At 37.3% G+C, this 16457-nt stretch overlaps 1 protein-coding gene across 5 annotated transcripts in view; it reads right to left on the bottom strand.

The window, feature by feature from the left end:
• mark3b (MAP/microtubule affinity-regulating kinase 3b) overlaps positions 1 to 16457 on the bottom strand; it is an 84022-nt gene that overhangs the window by 41136 nt on the left and 26429 nt on the right. For all 5 annotated transcript variants that reach the window (XM_084432349.1, XM_084432351.1, XM_084432350.1 and 2 more), the window contains exon 4: positions 2986 to 3034. In XM_084432349.1, coding sequence (XP_084288475.1) covers positions 2986 to 3034 — 49 coding nt within the window. The remainder of the gene's footprint in view (positions 1 to 2985; positions 3035 to 16457) is intronic.

The following is a 16457-nucleotide window of genomic DNA, read 5'->3' as shown; positions in this document are numbered from 1 at the left end:
CAAACGTCACATTATGCGCCAGAAAATGCTTACGTCATGAACCTCGCACCATGTCTGTTGTTTTGAAAGGAACAGGAAGTCGCTCGTGCTATTCGTTGTTGTCGATTTTGAGGATTCTGATTGGCTTGCATGGCTTTATCCTTCTCCCTACACTGCCGCCCATAGGTTTGGCATAGTTATGATGGCGCTCGACAGCGTATTTCTGCGGGTTGATGTAAACGACAACTTTTTTGAAAACAATGTTGTGTGCACGATGTTATTTTTGAAAACGGAGGGGGGGAAATATTCGTTTCTCTAAATACCCGGCTATGTGTAAATGTGGCCTTATAGTAGAAAATTAAGTTGTACTTCTGATGAAACAAGACACTATTTTTCATGTTAAATGCGGTAAAGCTGCTTGATTTTAAAGCTGCAGTCCGTAGGTTTTCCTCTTTGTCGCCATCTCTGTTCGAAATCTGCAATTGCAGTTATTCGCGGAATTATCAACTTTACGTGGGTTGTGCCTTGGCATGGCACAGCGCGGATTAATACAATGTTTTGAGGAGAATGTGTGGCGGTCAGTCGCTGCGCCCGTGTGGATACTGGTATTCGCAATCACAAATTCTACTTTTTGGAAGTATGACCAACATAAAAATTTTCACCGGAAAATGTCATCTGAACAAGTGAGTAACATCCACTTTTGTTCTGACCAACTAAGGGAAAAAAAGCATTGCAGTAAATCGCGCTGATTAAATCTAACGATCGCTTATCATATCACGTCGAACCGTGCAAATTATACTTTGTCCTCAAATTGTTAATGTTAAAAACATCAGCATTGCGTGACTACAATTAATGCCCTTCCGATATTCATCCTTGTTTTTGGGCCCCGGTTGCAGTCTCTTTTTTTCCTGTAGCCACTCCGAAGTCTGAAGTCTTGTGCATTTTGCAACGGGTGAATCTCCAGTTATATCAAGTGCTGTGAGAAAAGGCTATAAATCTCCACCTCCAACATCCTCACACGCAACATAGCCTACTAGCCGGGACACCTTCTTTATGTGTACAGATGTGACGTAATGACGCAAAGACATGCTCGAATTTCCCGCGGAAATCCACAAGCTTACCGTTTTGAATGGAGCTAAGGCAAGCAGGTAGTTTTGAACACTGGCTGGTTATGTACTTGCTCAAATTTATTTGGGATAATTTTTAACCCCAAAAAGTTACGGACTGCAGCTTTAAGCAATCTAATGTATACAGTGCTGCTATATAAATAAACATGGCGTGACTTTACTAAATTGCCGAATTGCAGAGCTCGCGCAACATATCCACACTGCTATGATCAGATGCTTTTCTTATGCTTTATTAAAATGCTTGCTGTTTTCTCAATTTTGTTGTGTGTTTATTTTGTTATTGAGAGGAAAGCGCGTAGCATATATTTACATATTCACCTAACCGTCGCTCTCAGCAGTGTGTGTGCGATAACAGTATATCGCTGCTCATGTATTTCGAACTTCGTTTTACCCCTAAGCGAAGAACGAAAAAGAACTTCACCGTGAGAATATCGTGGCCTTAAATGTCCAATACCAAACCATTTTGGGTGAACTCTGACCTGAAATTTACAAAGCACAAAGACATCTGATCAACAAGCAATTAAAAGGTCTCAGACTGAACCTTTGGACAAACTTAAAATTTGCATAGCTTGGCATTCTGCAGGCTCAAAGCCTTGTGCGATTGGAGCATATAACATATATTCCTGATATATGTTATCAGGAATATATATGTTATGTGGTCACCGTTTTATAATTAAGAAAATTCCTGCTCTAGAGCATTTATTCTACTGTCAGCCAAGATTCTGATCTGCAAACAGTTTTGCGACAAATTTATTTCTAATTCTAAGTAAAGTCATGCCATTAATGTAATAAAAGTAAATATTTTTTTTTAGATCATATTTTGATTTGTATAAAATATAGTGGCAAAAGAAAAGCCACTTTGCATATTTAATTTAACAACATGTCTTTATAATATCACGCTTACTATTTTAGTCACACATTATAAATTTGTATTTATACACATCGTTCAAATGTTTGGGGTCGGTAAGATGTTTTCTTTCAGTCTCTTATGCTCACAAAAGTAATTTATTAATATCATAAAACAGTAATATTGTGAAATAAAATAACTTTTGTATTTTAATATATTTTAAGATGTAATTTATTCCAGCGTTGACGAAGCTGAATTTTCAGCATCATTACATCCTTCAGAAATCATTCTAATATTCTGATTTGATGCTCAAGAAACATCTCCTAGTATCATCAATGTTGAAAACGGTTGCGTTGCTTAATATTTTGTGGAAACTGTGACTGCATTCAGCAATCTTTCCTGAATAGAAAGCTCAAAAGAACAGCATTTATTTGAAATGTAATTGTCCTGTAACATCATTTTTAATTCATTTAATGCATCCTTGCTGAATAAAAGTATTAGTTTCTTATTGTATTCTTACCGGCCCCCAAACTGTTGGTCCTATAAGATTCAGTCCCTTACGCTTAAGTTTCATGTCATCGCTGACCAGTGAGCATTCAGAAATAAAACGACATATATTATAACAGGAAACAAGGGTCTCTCACGATTCGACACAAACACCTGCTCATGTCCGGGAATGGCAGATGGGGGTCGCTGAGGGCCGATAAAGGTATTGGGGCGAGAGAGGGGCCACACAGAGATGACATCATGAGACAGGAGGGGGGGGGGGGGGGGGAGGAGAGGCATGTGCAGGCCGTCAGATGATGGATGCTCAACAATGGAACACACAGAGGCATACAGGAGTGCTTTTGTGCTGCCGGGAGGAGCCGGTCGGGCCGTCTGAATAGGAGCGGTGTGGCGGCTCTGGGAAAAGCAGAGGGAGTTCCTGCACAGGGGATTAGAGAGGCCTCCACTACAGTCCGCTTTGTGTGCCGCATTCCCAAACATCTCCACAGAGAGCTTCTAAAAACAGATTACTGTAGGACAACTTACCAATATTTGGATGATTTAGAATCTTCATTATTCTTACTTCCCTGAAGAGCTGCAAAAGAAGGCAGAATAAGAACAATTAGAGGATGAGCTGGATATTTACATTTACTGATGAAAACATAAGTGGTGTGCAAAACTCAGTCACAATTCTAGGGAGAGGCATAATATCTTTCTAAAGTTGAAGGTCGGGAAAGATTCATTTTGAATACTTTCATTCAGCAAAGACGCATTAAAATGATCAAAAGTGACCAAATATTTTATTTATATCTTATAATATAACAGTTTTCTATTTCAAATAATTGTGTTATTTTGAGCTTTCTATTCATCAGAGAATCTTGAAAAACATGTTACAGGGTTTCCACAAAAATATTAGAATGATTTCTGAAGGATCATGTGACGTTTCACAATATAACTGTTTTATATTCTCACCTATACCATTCCCATTCAATTTTCCATACCCATTGTCCACAACAATATTTGAAGGCCTATCCAATAAAAATATATCTTTTTTGTTATAAAAATAATCAAATACTAAGTAATATCTTGATTTTAAGCTGTTTTAACTTATTTTAATCCTTGTTTTGTCTTATTTTAAGCCATCTTGAGGCCACTTTGGGAGTTTGTTGAGGCTCCCTGAGCGACAAGGCTTGTGTACCATTCAGAATTGATTGAGAATTGTATTTCTATTCCTGTTCTGTCTTTCTCTCTCACCACATATCTGTTCACTCCAGTCTCCTCAAAACATGCATCAATTTTCAATGGTCCAGTACGTACGTCACTCTGACGCGTGCGGTCACATACAAAAACACTGAAAGCATGAGAAAGAGTGAAAGGTACAAAATGTTTTGTGTCCATTTCACAGAGTTCAATAGTCAGTAGTCACTGCACAAGAAGAAACTAGCAAAAATCAATACGAGCCTCTGAGTGCAGGGCTAATTAAGCCCTTAGTCAGCCAGCAATGTACTAAACCCAAGCAATCTATACTAAAGCACTAGTACAAACACTTTAAACATGCTTTCTCACACATCAGAACATGTGGAACATCAAAGTGGATGTATGTGGCCGTTGAACCCCAGAGCTGTAGTACAGTAGCCGCCCCGAGCGCGCCAGATCTAAATGATGGCATCTTATTTCAACAGGCTAGAGTGTAAAAGACTAAATTTAGCAGTATACACAGCCTGTGACTTTAGACATGAAAAGCGGTAACACAATCTGTTCGTACAGCCATTGTGTGCAGTTTATCTTCCATAATTTGCTGCTGCTGAATTTACAGCGCCATAGCAAAAGAAATCATATTTTACCCAAACATGCAGGCTTCACTGAAGGTGATGAGACAAAAAAGTAAAGGCAGGCAGCATAAAACAGCCATACAGAAAATTTAGAGTTACAATTCATGTGCCGGATGTTGAAATGAATCATGAGTTTGTGAGTTATTGGTTTGAATCAGCCTTATGAATACCATCGCTTCGCTTCAGAAGGCCTTTATTAACCCACTGAAGTGGTATGGATTACTTTTATGATGAATGGATGGATGCGCTTTTTGTAGCTTCAAAAACTCTAGCTCTATTCAATGCCATTATAAAGCTGGGAAGGGCCAGGACATTACTTAATGTTACTCTCCGATTGAAGCAAGTCATATTCACCTAGGGTGAGTAAATAATGGGATAATTTTGAGTTTTTTTGGGTGAACTATAGGTTGGTTTCACATGACGTCACGCTGCTGCATGGCGAGAGCGCGAAACTCAAATGGAGGGCAGGAAGTGAATTAGCTGAATCTGCCGTCTGAAAAAATGCCAGTGTATTGTGTAGTTTACGGCTGCTCCAACCATTCTAATCGAGAAAAGGGAAAGGGTTTTTATAGAGTACCTAAGATTGTCACTCAAAAAGGTGAGAAATGTAAAAAGCTCACAGACCAATGCCGTAAAAAGTGGATTTTTAACGTAAGTTACGTCTGCGGTCGGGAGGAGCAGAGTCTGTTAAAGCCCAAGTCTGCAACGATCACTTCGTCGGAGGTATGTTAGCTAGCCAACGTGTTTTTTGTGTCTGTGTTTATATAGCATTAGGGCTCATTTACCTCGTTTACACTGTCAGTGAAACGTGATCCAATTCCGATTTTTTGCTCATATGTCTGTGACACAGATCCAATGTGTTCTATGACAGTGTAAACAGGAAAAAAAACGCATGCATTCGGATATTTCGAGATCCGTTTCAGGCCTCATTCATATGTGGAAATAAATCGGATATGTGCCAATGTGACTGTCATGTAATCAGGCAGATCGCATTTTCTGAGGCATTACGTTGGGCAACGCCTCCGCGGTTAAAGCCAATATTTAAACACAATATGCTCCCACAAGTCCTGAGATCTCTCTCACACACAATAACTGAAGCATATGTGCAATGATGCCACTTTTCGTCCTCCTTCGCCTCATAATCATGGTATGTAACTGTTATATCGCAGAGCATCAAGCATATTTCGCGTTCGTCCATCTGTGCAAGAGAATTTAACCCTTTAAGCATGCGCGATGTTTCAGATAGTATGGCAAGTGTAAACACATGAATCGGATATAGATCAGAGTTGAAAGAACGTGTAAACGGACGGTCAAAAAAATCGGATAAATGTACAATACGGACACTCCGCAACGGTTTCCTCCATAGACGTATTCTCCGTGTTTACTTCCTGCCCTCCATCTGAGGTCGCCCCGCCTTCGTGCGTCATAATAATCACGTGACTGAAACCCAGCTATTCCAGTCATAAAGATTCACAAACTCATCAGTTTCTGTTCAAATTAGACAGACTAATCGTTTCCTGAATGAACTCACTAAATTTGACTGAATTCAAATTCGTCTGACTCAAAATAAAAAGAATTAATTTGTGCATTTAAGATTTGTGAATAGTATTAATACTGGCTGTTTGTTTATATGACAATATTGAAATATTCAATTTCATTAATAAAAACTAAATCTTTAAAGGGGTCATATAATGGTACATGCACTTTTACAAGTTGGTTGTACTGAAATGTGTGTTGGCAGTGCCTGTACACAACCATCATAAAATGATAAAAATCCATCCAGTTTTTTTTTTTTTTTTTAAATCTTCTTATATGTTTTCCCCGTCTCAAATCAAGCCGTTCGATTTTGTGACGTCACAAAATCGACGCCCCTCCCACGATTGTTGATTGACAGCAGCGTTTCAACACAGACCCGCCCTCGCTTGTGAGCAAGCTGTCAATCATAGTCCGCGTGGTCATTGTTGATACGCTGAAGCACTGTCTATGAGCAGAATGGCGTCTAAGCGATTGTGGTGTTCTGTTCTTGGGTGTAATAACGAACACAGCAGTCATTTTGATGTTCCTAAATCCGAACCGCTGAAGACGCAGTGGCTGAGTTTTGTTTTCGAAGGGAATATTCCCCACGATCAACGTCAATGCTTTCATGTTTGCGCGAATCATTTCACACACCAGACTGCTTTACAAACGAGGGTCAGTATAAAGCTGGTTTTGCTAAGAAGCTGCTCCTGAAAAAAGGATCGGTACCAACTATTCGTGTTCCTGCTGCACCTCCAGAAGAACTGAAGTGAGTGTAACGTTTTATTAACCTTTATATTAATATTAATATTAATCTTTGCAAATCGCTTGCACGCTTCACGATGAATGCGGCTAAGGTTTACACTCAGGGTACATTACGGCATGTTTTCTATGTACGACGTTCTCAATATAATTCATAATCCCACGTTTATAATGAACAACGCGTTATGGTTATTGTGTTATTGTGTTACGGTGTATGCACAGAACAGAGGGGCGGGGTGAGCAACGCTCATTATCATTTAAAGACACATTCACTTGAACGGAGTGCTGAAAACAGAGCTGTTTTTGACCAGGTAAAATTAGTGTTTTCTTACAATACTAATGAGAATTTTTAATTAAAGTATATTACAAACTTTTAATTTAGACCCTAAAGAATCATATTAGCTTGTACAAAAATGGCATTATATGACCCCTTTAAAAACATTAAAGCAGCAAAAAATAAAATAAAATTGCACACAAATGCACATAAATTATATTATATCATCAATTATATTATACATTTATATGCAGAATTTAGTAAGAAACACTGATTCTACTAAAGCATAAAAACACTCCCCGGTGGTTCCGTGATAATCGGGCCCTGATAACAGGCTGATGGTGTTTAAACTGGCAAAACAGATTACACAGACCACGGTCTGGGGCTTTTCCTCTCAGAGAGCGAGATGCTGGAAGCACATGGTCTAGAAAAGAGCGCACAGAAGTCGTTTCAGCCCGCAGCCACACATTACAGAACGCTAATTAAAGAGAGCGAGGTCTCCGCTAATGAGCGGAAGCCATCCAGACGGAGATGGGCATGTCGAGCGTCTAGAGGTGGAACATCAGCTGTTTAACATCACCATATGTGAGTGATGAGTCATCAGTATCAGACATGGGAATGACAAACTGTGGACGGCCACCCAGAGCTTCCTGTTTAGATGTCAACACAGCACATTGCTGGCTGGGAGTGTAAAACAAACACTCATTGATGACACATTTAGGCGTTTAGGAGAAAAATATGAAATAAGAATCATTAACTTACAATAAAAATTAACTGATAATTAAAAATGATTCATGGCACTATTTTTTGAAATCCGGACAAGTGACTCAAAACGTTTGGATTATGCTACTGAATTAGTTTAAACTACATTATACAAATTTTTAATTACTTATAAAATTATTTTAGTATATGTTATGATCTACTTAAACACACAAATAAAAGTAGAGATTACAATAAGATACAAAACATAATCAAAGTTTGTCACAAACCCTAACCCTTAAATTTCAACTTAATAATAAAACAATAATAATTGTTAAATAAAAAAAATAAAATGTAGTGTATATGTAATATAAATTATATCAAACTCAATAAATAATGACTTAAATTTTAACGTATTATAAAACTTAATAAAATAACGGTTAAATAAATAAAGTGCTTGTATCAATCAGATAAGACTAGAGGAATACGTAACACTTTAGTTTAGGGTCCAATTCTCACTATTAACTAGATGCTTATTAGCATGCATATTATATTAATTCCTTATTCTGCATTAACCATATTCTACATTCCTTAATCCTACCCAATACCTAAACTTAACAACTACCTTCCTAACTATTAAGCAGTAATTAGGAGTTTATTTAGACAAAAGTTGTAGTTAATAGTGAGAATTGGACCCTAATCTAAAGTGTGACCGAAGAATGATTTGTTGATGACTTCAGAATCTCCAGACTTCTATTAAACATCCTTTTTGAAGCTTGACAGCTCCAGTCCCTCATAAATTATAATCATATGGGGGAAAATGACCAGTAGGTTTGGAATGAGATGAAGGTGATAACCTACCCGTCTACTTCATCAAATTCTAGTTCATGTTCTCCTGTAAATAACACATGGTGCAGACGCCATGCTCTTCAACATCAAGTGCTTGATGCTGGGTGTGTACAGTGTGTAGGTGTGAAGCTGCACTGAGACTGCCTGCAGAGAAAAGCTTTCTCTACGAAACATGCACTTTTCTAAATAGATGCAATCTTGTCTGTAACACATCCTACAAGCAATCAGCGCGGTATTTTTGAGAAGCGCTCCCATGCATGTGCTTTACCGTGCACATGTTCGTTATTGTGCCATTAAAGCACAATTGCAGCACATGCACTTTTGTCCATATGCGCATCTCTAAAACGTGTGGTTTTCACATGCCCTGAAGTGGCAGCTACTTCCTGTTTCTCACAATGAATACTCTCAATGGTGTTCTGTGGGAAAAAAAACAACAACAGCACTTGCTGAATAATTCACTAGTTTCACAAAGTGATGACGCTCCTCTTTGCAATCACCCTCTGCTTTTGCCATTGGTTCTACGCCTGGGAAAAAAACACAAGATAAAGTTGCATGAATGTTGTCAATTCATCAGACACAGTCATGAGGAGGCAGAATGAGTCAGGTTGGTATAGGTTAAATGACTTGGATCATTGGTTGATGCCATCTAGGAATCTCATGAGTAACCAAAATGTAACCATAACCAAAAGACTTAACTCATTCAGGTCTGGCCCACTTTTCATGATCCAGTCAATTCCCGGCCTACATTTTTTTTCCTCAATGAATATCCTGTTTCACTCAGTACACATTTGGTGCAGGATTTACATAGAAACAGTTTTCACTGCTTTTGCTAGTAAATTATAACTAATTATTACATTGAATTAAGCATGCAATTTTTAAGTAGGAAGACTGAAATAGCATTTTCTTGTCAAATGTACTCTGATAATCTTGGTTTTATTAACAAGTGAAATAGTATTTTCTTGTATAATCTGTTTTATTTACAACTTTGAAAACGAAAGTTTACAGTGCATGTTAAATTACGAACAATAAGAACCAATGAAAAGGGCCACAGATGTATGTTGAGTTTTATAAGCACACACAGGCTAGTTTGGGAAACCACAGAAAACAGCTCATCTCTACTCAGAGCTTCTGAAGTGACAGGAAGAGGTTTTTGTCGGCGCTGTTCTATTCGCTTAAAAGCCAAACAGATTTGCATAATCAGGTTTTGAGAATTAAATGTAGGCCTTTCAATAGAATACACTAGCGCAATTAGTTATAAAATAATATCCGTAAGGAATTTTCCAACCATAAGAGCAACTAAAGTACTTAAAGTAATTAATCACCTGAGCCGTAAATGCCACGTGACTAATCACTCTGGAGATGCAGAAAATTATATTATGACAACCTGTGATTGGCTGATGGAACGTGCACAATACTAAACTCGACTGAGCTGTGAAAGACGGCAGACAGGAACAATTACAAGCCCAATTCATGCTTTTAGTTCCCACAAAGAACCAGTCACTGGTAAACATCTAAAATAATGAGATATGAGCTTGCAAAAATAAGCTATTTTTAGCCCGGTAGATTTCTCCAGAAAACAATTTGAGGTTACAGAATAAAAATAAAAATAAATAAAAATACATATACACTATAATTAAAAAAATGTGGATGCTGAATAGGATGCTGTGAAGATGGGCCTGTGAAGGAAAAGCAAAAATGCAAGCTAATTTCCTGAGGTTAGTAAAATAGCCCCGCCCACCACTGTACAAACACCAATCGCACGCTGGCCACTCTGGATAGCAGTGGAGAAACAGGAAACACTTCAGCGGTCCCTCAACAATCACCCCACACTCCCCTCCTCTCTCAGCACATCTCATAAACAGGAACTCCCTCACAGAGATGTACTGTACTCATTTGTACTGACCTAGAAAGAGAAGGGCTGTCCACGCTGCACACACAGGTTTTACCACCACAAATACACAAGCTGCTGCGGTAATATCGATGAGCGGTTCACAAACTGTGCTGGGCAGGGATGCTCATAATTAACTGGTTCATCGAAACTGACAGTAAGAATTTTGACCAATTAACACTATCAGTCGATCGAGTAATCGGATATTTTTTTGTGGTAATAAAAATCTAAAGAGCAATGACCTAAGCCTTTTAAATGATTTCAAATGCATCATAACAACGAGAGAGAAAGTAATCATATAGTTTTATAGAACAACACTTAAAATACATAATGGCAACAATTATCTTATGTACATTATGTATAAACAAATGCCTGAAGAGTGTGCCAACTGTCTGTTGTTACACTTTACAGCAGATCAAATCCTTGTTTAAAGCTACACTGTGTAATTTTTTTAAGCTGATTCTTAGCAAAAAACACTTTGTTCTTTCAAAATGATATGTGCTCATTAATGTGTAATTACTTCTACCAACTAATCAAGTATTCTCGTAAGCGTAGAATCTGCCATTTAGAATACATACGAGCGAGTCGCTCGGCAGCCATGTTGCGCCTCCATCTTGAAAATACATTAGCCAAAGAGGGACATACCTGGAAATTCAAACCTTCGCGTTTTTACACTCAGTGGCACCGTGACGAATGCGAGGGGGAGATTACTCGCGACCGCCGGCAGATTTGAAATAATACGGCCACCGTAGGAGTTAAAACGCCCTCGGAATGGGAGGGGCTAGAAAGTAATATTCAGTTGGTAGTCATAAACAATTTCACCGCTAGATGGGAGAAAATCCTACACAGTGTAGCTTTAATATTGGCCAAACGACATTTAATTTAAATGTTTACTTAATCTTTAATACTTTGGCTACTTAAGATAGAAATGCTACAGCCACTGTAATGTCTTGAACGAGAATATGTGGACGTCAAAATATGCAAACTCAGAGTGAGGGGTTAAACTTTTATTTTGAAATCGCGATTAACAGTTTGCATCTTTAGAAACATATCTATGTATTCTCTTGTGTTGGTGTAGGTTTATAAAAGATTTACCTTACAAATCTGATGAAATGGCGCACATCACGTTCCCAGAGGAATGTCATAAGCAACCCAAACTCACAGCATATGCAGAGATGGAGTTTGAGACGCGCTCCATGCATGTAAAATTGTAAATGAACAGAGTTTACTGTGAACGGAGCCGATCTGAGACGCATGTAACCTACACGCATGCAAATAATTAAAGTGCATCTATCTATCTATCTATCTATCTATTTGAATCTCAGCCTTTGTGAATTCACAATATAGTTTTTAAATGGTTTTAATATATCGTGCATCCTTAGAAAACGGTCTAATAATGCAATTCATGGATTCTCGTCTGTGGTATGCACCATTTCAGGTGTTTTGCCGGTTACTGCCATTTAAATAGAGTACTCTCAATTTAATCGAAGAATCGTGACAGCCCTAATAAAGTCATTTTCAAGACATTTAAAAAAAAATGCATGGTTAAAATATGCTCACATAAACTGCTTTTTTTTTTAGAGAGAAAAAACAACAACTCTCATATAAGTTGCATTTTATCAGAAATAATGTAAAATACTGGTAAATAAAGCAAAATTTTAACAAACATTTTAAAGACTATAAATATAGCTATAGCTATACACAACAAATCCATGCGTTAGTCAAAAATCTCAACAATAGCCTACTGTACATGTACACACACTGCCTACATAGTAGAGAACGATTCAAAAGTAAAGTGTCAGAACCTATTAAACTAATGGACAGATAATGTACAATAACTCATTATGCAACTCTACACAATAACATACACAATATTAAAAGGGCCATTTCATGCCTTGCATTTTTGAAAACCCCTTCAAGATAAACAATACATAAAACCCAACTTTGCTTACTTTAATAAAAGGAACCATCTCTCTTTGACTTTATGATCTTTCAAAGAGAATAGCCCTAAACCAAAAACCACAACAGGAAGTCAAGCTTATTACACGTGCTACATAACACACAAACATATGACTCAAACTATATTTCCCACTTTAGTCAAACATTCAGATCTCAAAAGCTCATTTAGTTCCTTCTCGGGCAGAAGGAAAAACACTGTCCACCTTATTCGGATGACTTTTGGACATTTTAGAAAAGGATAATGTGAAAGTGGGACACACAGACACATTTAGGTAGAGAAAATAATCCACAGATGAAGGATATGAGGCAGCTTTAAGCGCTCACTCAATCGCTAGGGTGAAATTTATTTCCTAAAAGACTTCATTTTCTTTTCCTCTTTTGATAACTCCAGGCTGCCATCATCCAGGTTATTGGGGCAAGTTATAAAGAGCTTCCCATTTTTTCAGGGGGGGGGGAGGGAACTGAAAAAGTAATATAAAACAAGTTTGGATGCACTAAAGGGTGAATGAACACAATTACTGAACATTAGAAGATTCGCTCAGAGGAATCTCTCGGCTGGCCTAATTGGACAAGAACCCACTTTTCCTCGCCAGCATGTTAACGTGTTTGTGTCTTTAACTTCCTCCATGGCTCATTTCCCCGCGAAGGTGCATGCAAACAGCAGATACCGCTCCACTTCTAAAAACATGAAACGCTCTCAAATGGCTCATGAAAAGAGTTAGAATGCTTGGCGGCAAAAACAGAATGCCGGCTTGGTTGTCACGGCGTATTCCTGATTACATTTTAGCGCTTCATTAAGTGCCTGTTTTAGGATCTTTTAGAAAGCGCCATAAAAGAAAAAGATGCAATAATTACATTGTATATTCTTCTTAAGGTAATGCGAGTGGTGCTTGTTCTGAGCGGTTGCCAGGACATTGCTTTGCGGTTGCTAATGTACTTTTCTTTTTTAGTACATACACTACCGTTGGAAAAATAAATACTATGGAAGTCAATGGGGCACATCAACTGTTTGGTAACCGACATTCTTCAGAATATCTTCTTTTGTGTTCAGCAGAAGAAAGAAATTCATACAGGTTTGAAACAACATGAGGGCGAGTAAATAATGACAAAATTTTCATTTTTGGGCGAACTAACCTTTTAATACCAGGTGGAAACAGGGTCTTACTCACCCTCATGTACTGTATGTGACTTTTTTTCCCTCTGTGGAACACAAAACAAGAATTTTAAAGACTTTCAGGTTTCCCACACAAAGCCATTGCATGATTATGAACCACTTTAATGATGCAGCGAGTGACCAGCACAATCCTCCACTTTTCTCTTTTCACGCTTGTAACAACATGAGGATGAGTAAATGACAGAACTGTCTTTTTTTTTCTGTCCCTTTAATATTTAGGTTTAGGGGTTTGCTGTCATTGTTAACAATGATTCCTGCCTTAGCACCACCACTAAATAAAATGACAAGTCTAAATTTGTTCTCTGAGAAGGCACACAAGTTTTTTGTAGCTGTCACAATCTCGCTCTCTCTCTCTATCTCACTTTTTTAACAACAAAGAGCGTATTAGACAGAGAGAGGTGAATAATTACATTAGGCAGTTATTATGACAGCAAATGCAGACATGCTAGAATAAAAAAAATAAAAAAAATTCAGGGACTCAAAATAGAAACTTCAAGATCTAAATATTTAGATGTTCCTTTGTTCAAAACTATGGAGCTTCTAGGTTTAGATGTTGAGTTGCTGGAGAATCAGCTTTGATCACAGCCAACTGTTCACAAGTCATTCACTGTGCCAGACGCACATGCACACAAGACTAGACGGAAATAACCAAAAGATAGACTAAATACCAGCCGAAACAACAACCTGAATCTAAACAAATATCAAAGACACTAAACGTCCAAGCTGAAATGAAAGGCACATTTCAAAGAAAAACTGTACGCCCAAGCATAGTTTTATAACAATGTACAGTATAAAATGACTTTGAAAGAGTTCAAATATGTCAATCAATTGAGGAAAGCCACAATTTCGGGTAACAATGTGACATAGCTTTAGCTCCAATTGGACACGACTCACTTGCCATGACGGAATTAGGTAATTTTGAGTTTCCCAGACAAACTGGTAATCCTGTCTGAATCAAACGAGAATGTGTTTTCCCCTCGCACAACCTTGGTAAAAAACGAAGGCGCAAATTATCAACTAGAAATCTAATCTCATGCAGTATATGAATCTTTTCACAACGCTTCTCCTAACTATTCTCGAATACCGTGACTAAAGCTTCAAGATAACATGTTTTGCTGCCTGGTGCGCCTTTATTATGACCTATTTGCCAACATTCTGGGTTAAAAAAATACTATAAGTGGTTCTAGTAGAGCCAGTTGAACTACAGGTACTAGTAATTATTTACTAGTTATAATAATTCTTTAAATAATTATGAATCTCTTAAATATGTACACTGCTGTGTTGCATTTTCATTATTCTTTGATGAATATCAATCAAAACTTTTATTACAGACTCAAGGTCCAAATCTACCCACAACAATACATAAATAGGCTACATATCCATAAACACACATACCAAAAAAAAAAAAAAAAAAAGTTTAAAAAAGAAAATCATTGTTCTACCAGGAGACAATTATACCAGTTTCTCCACATACGGGATTGGTAGCGTATAGTACTTAGCCGTATGTTAGTTAAGCCCATTATTATTTCATTTTGTGACCCATTAAGCCGGCACATGAATTTAAACATTAGGTTTCTTAAAACAGCATGAAAGGTCCTCAGTCCTTACAGTTTACAAGTTTAAAAGAACAGCTTTTCTTTGAAATAGAAATCTTTTGAAACATTATGAATGTTTACGGTCACTTTTTGACCAATTTAATGCATATAAAAAAAAAATAAAAAAAAAAAAAGTGTACATAATGGCTGATAGTCTATAATTTAAACAAAAAATTTGCTTAGATGCCTGTTTCACAGAAATGTTTGCATAAATTTAATCCAAAATAACCAAAAGTTTAATCCCATGAGTCAGTATAAGGGATATGTTGAAGTCACATTAGGACGCTCTTTCAGAGCTACACACACACACCGGGATGGCCTGAATGCATTTAAAGCAACATCCCTAATTGGGTTTAATCATCAGTTCTACCCTTGTTTGAAGAGAAAAGGGGAAAAGGTGTCAGGATTATGCAGGGGTCGGTCACATCGCATCCTATCCGGTGCAACACCACCCAGATGGGCTGAAAGCTCTCTTCTTCTCTATTATCTGTTTATCCTCTTTTTGTTTTTGTTCTGTTTGTGTCGAGGATGGAATATTTTCTTCATATCTGCCTCTCATTCAGTGGAAATATTTTTTTTTTAGATGCCAGCCAGACCTTACAGTGCACAGGTCGTGTTTCCTGGAACTGCTCGCACGCATTTGAGTTACTGTCTATGATGCTTACTATTTAGATTAGATTCATTTTTTAAAACCACATTTGAAGTTAACAACATAAGACATTACATGCATGCAATGCATATGGGCGGGAGAGAAATTTGTAGTTATTTCTAAGATAGGAGCTTATAGTCTGGATGTGAGTATCATGCAACATCATATGCTCTGGATGTGTGCATGTATGTGATTGTGCAATTTTACCGTTATTTACACATATTTCATGGACTGTTATGTCTTGAAGCCTTTAGGACTCTACAATTGACTTTTCAGTCAATTCTTATGAAAAGATTTTTAATGAAACGAGACCAGATTTTTATTATTTTTGAAACCCTTTTTGTAGTTTTTTTATTTATTTTTTTACTTTATTATTATTATATATGTTGTTGTATTTTTTACATTTTTCAAATTTTTTATATTGTTTTAGCTGGTATGGCGTTAAATTACAATAGGGTAAAGTTTTGGAGGAAAATTTACTTAATTATAAGATGAAAATGTTACAAAGAAAATGGTCCTAAAAATAGGAAAAATATAATGGTGAAATTCAACATGTACCATTGTATATGAAAATCACACAGTACTGTGCTATTAATATCTGATACTTAGACCATGCAGCACAAAGACTCTTACTTCCCGAGCTTTCATGTGTACTTCATTCTTTTGGATATGATTCAGAAAAAAATGCAGTGAGAATTGCTTAAATACAATTTCTAAGTGCCGCTGTTAGAGGAAGGCACACCAGAGAAATTCACAATAAAAAGTCAAATCTGGTTGATGGAATAAAAACAGGAAATGGGAAGTCCATTATGGAAGTCCAGT

This window comes from Rutilus rutilus (assembly GCF_951802725.1).
Source record: "Rutilus rutilus genome assembly, chromosome: 15".
In the NCBI taxonomy this organism is placed as follows: domain Eukaryota; kingdom Metazoa; phylum Chordata; class Actinopteri; order Cypriniformes; family Leuciscidae; genus Rutilus; species Rutilus rutilus.
This window is presented reverse-complemented; position numbering and strand designations above follow the sequence as displayed.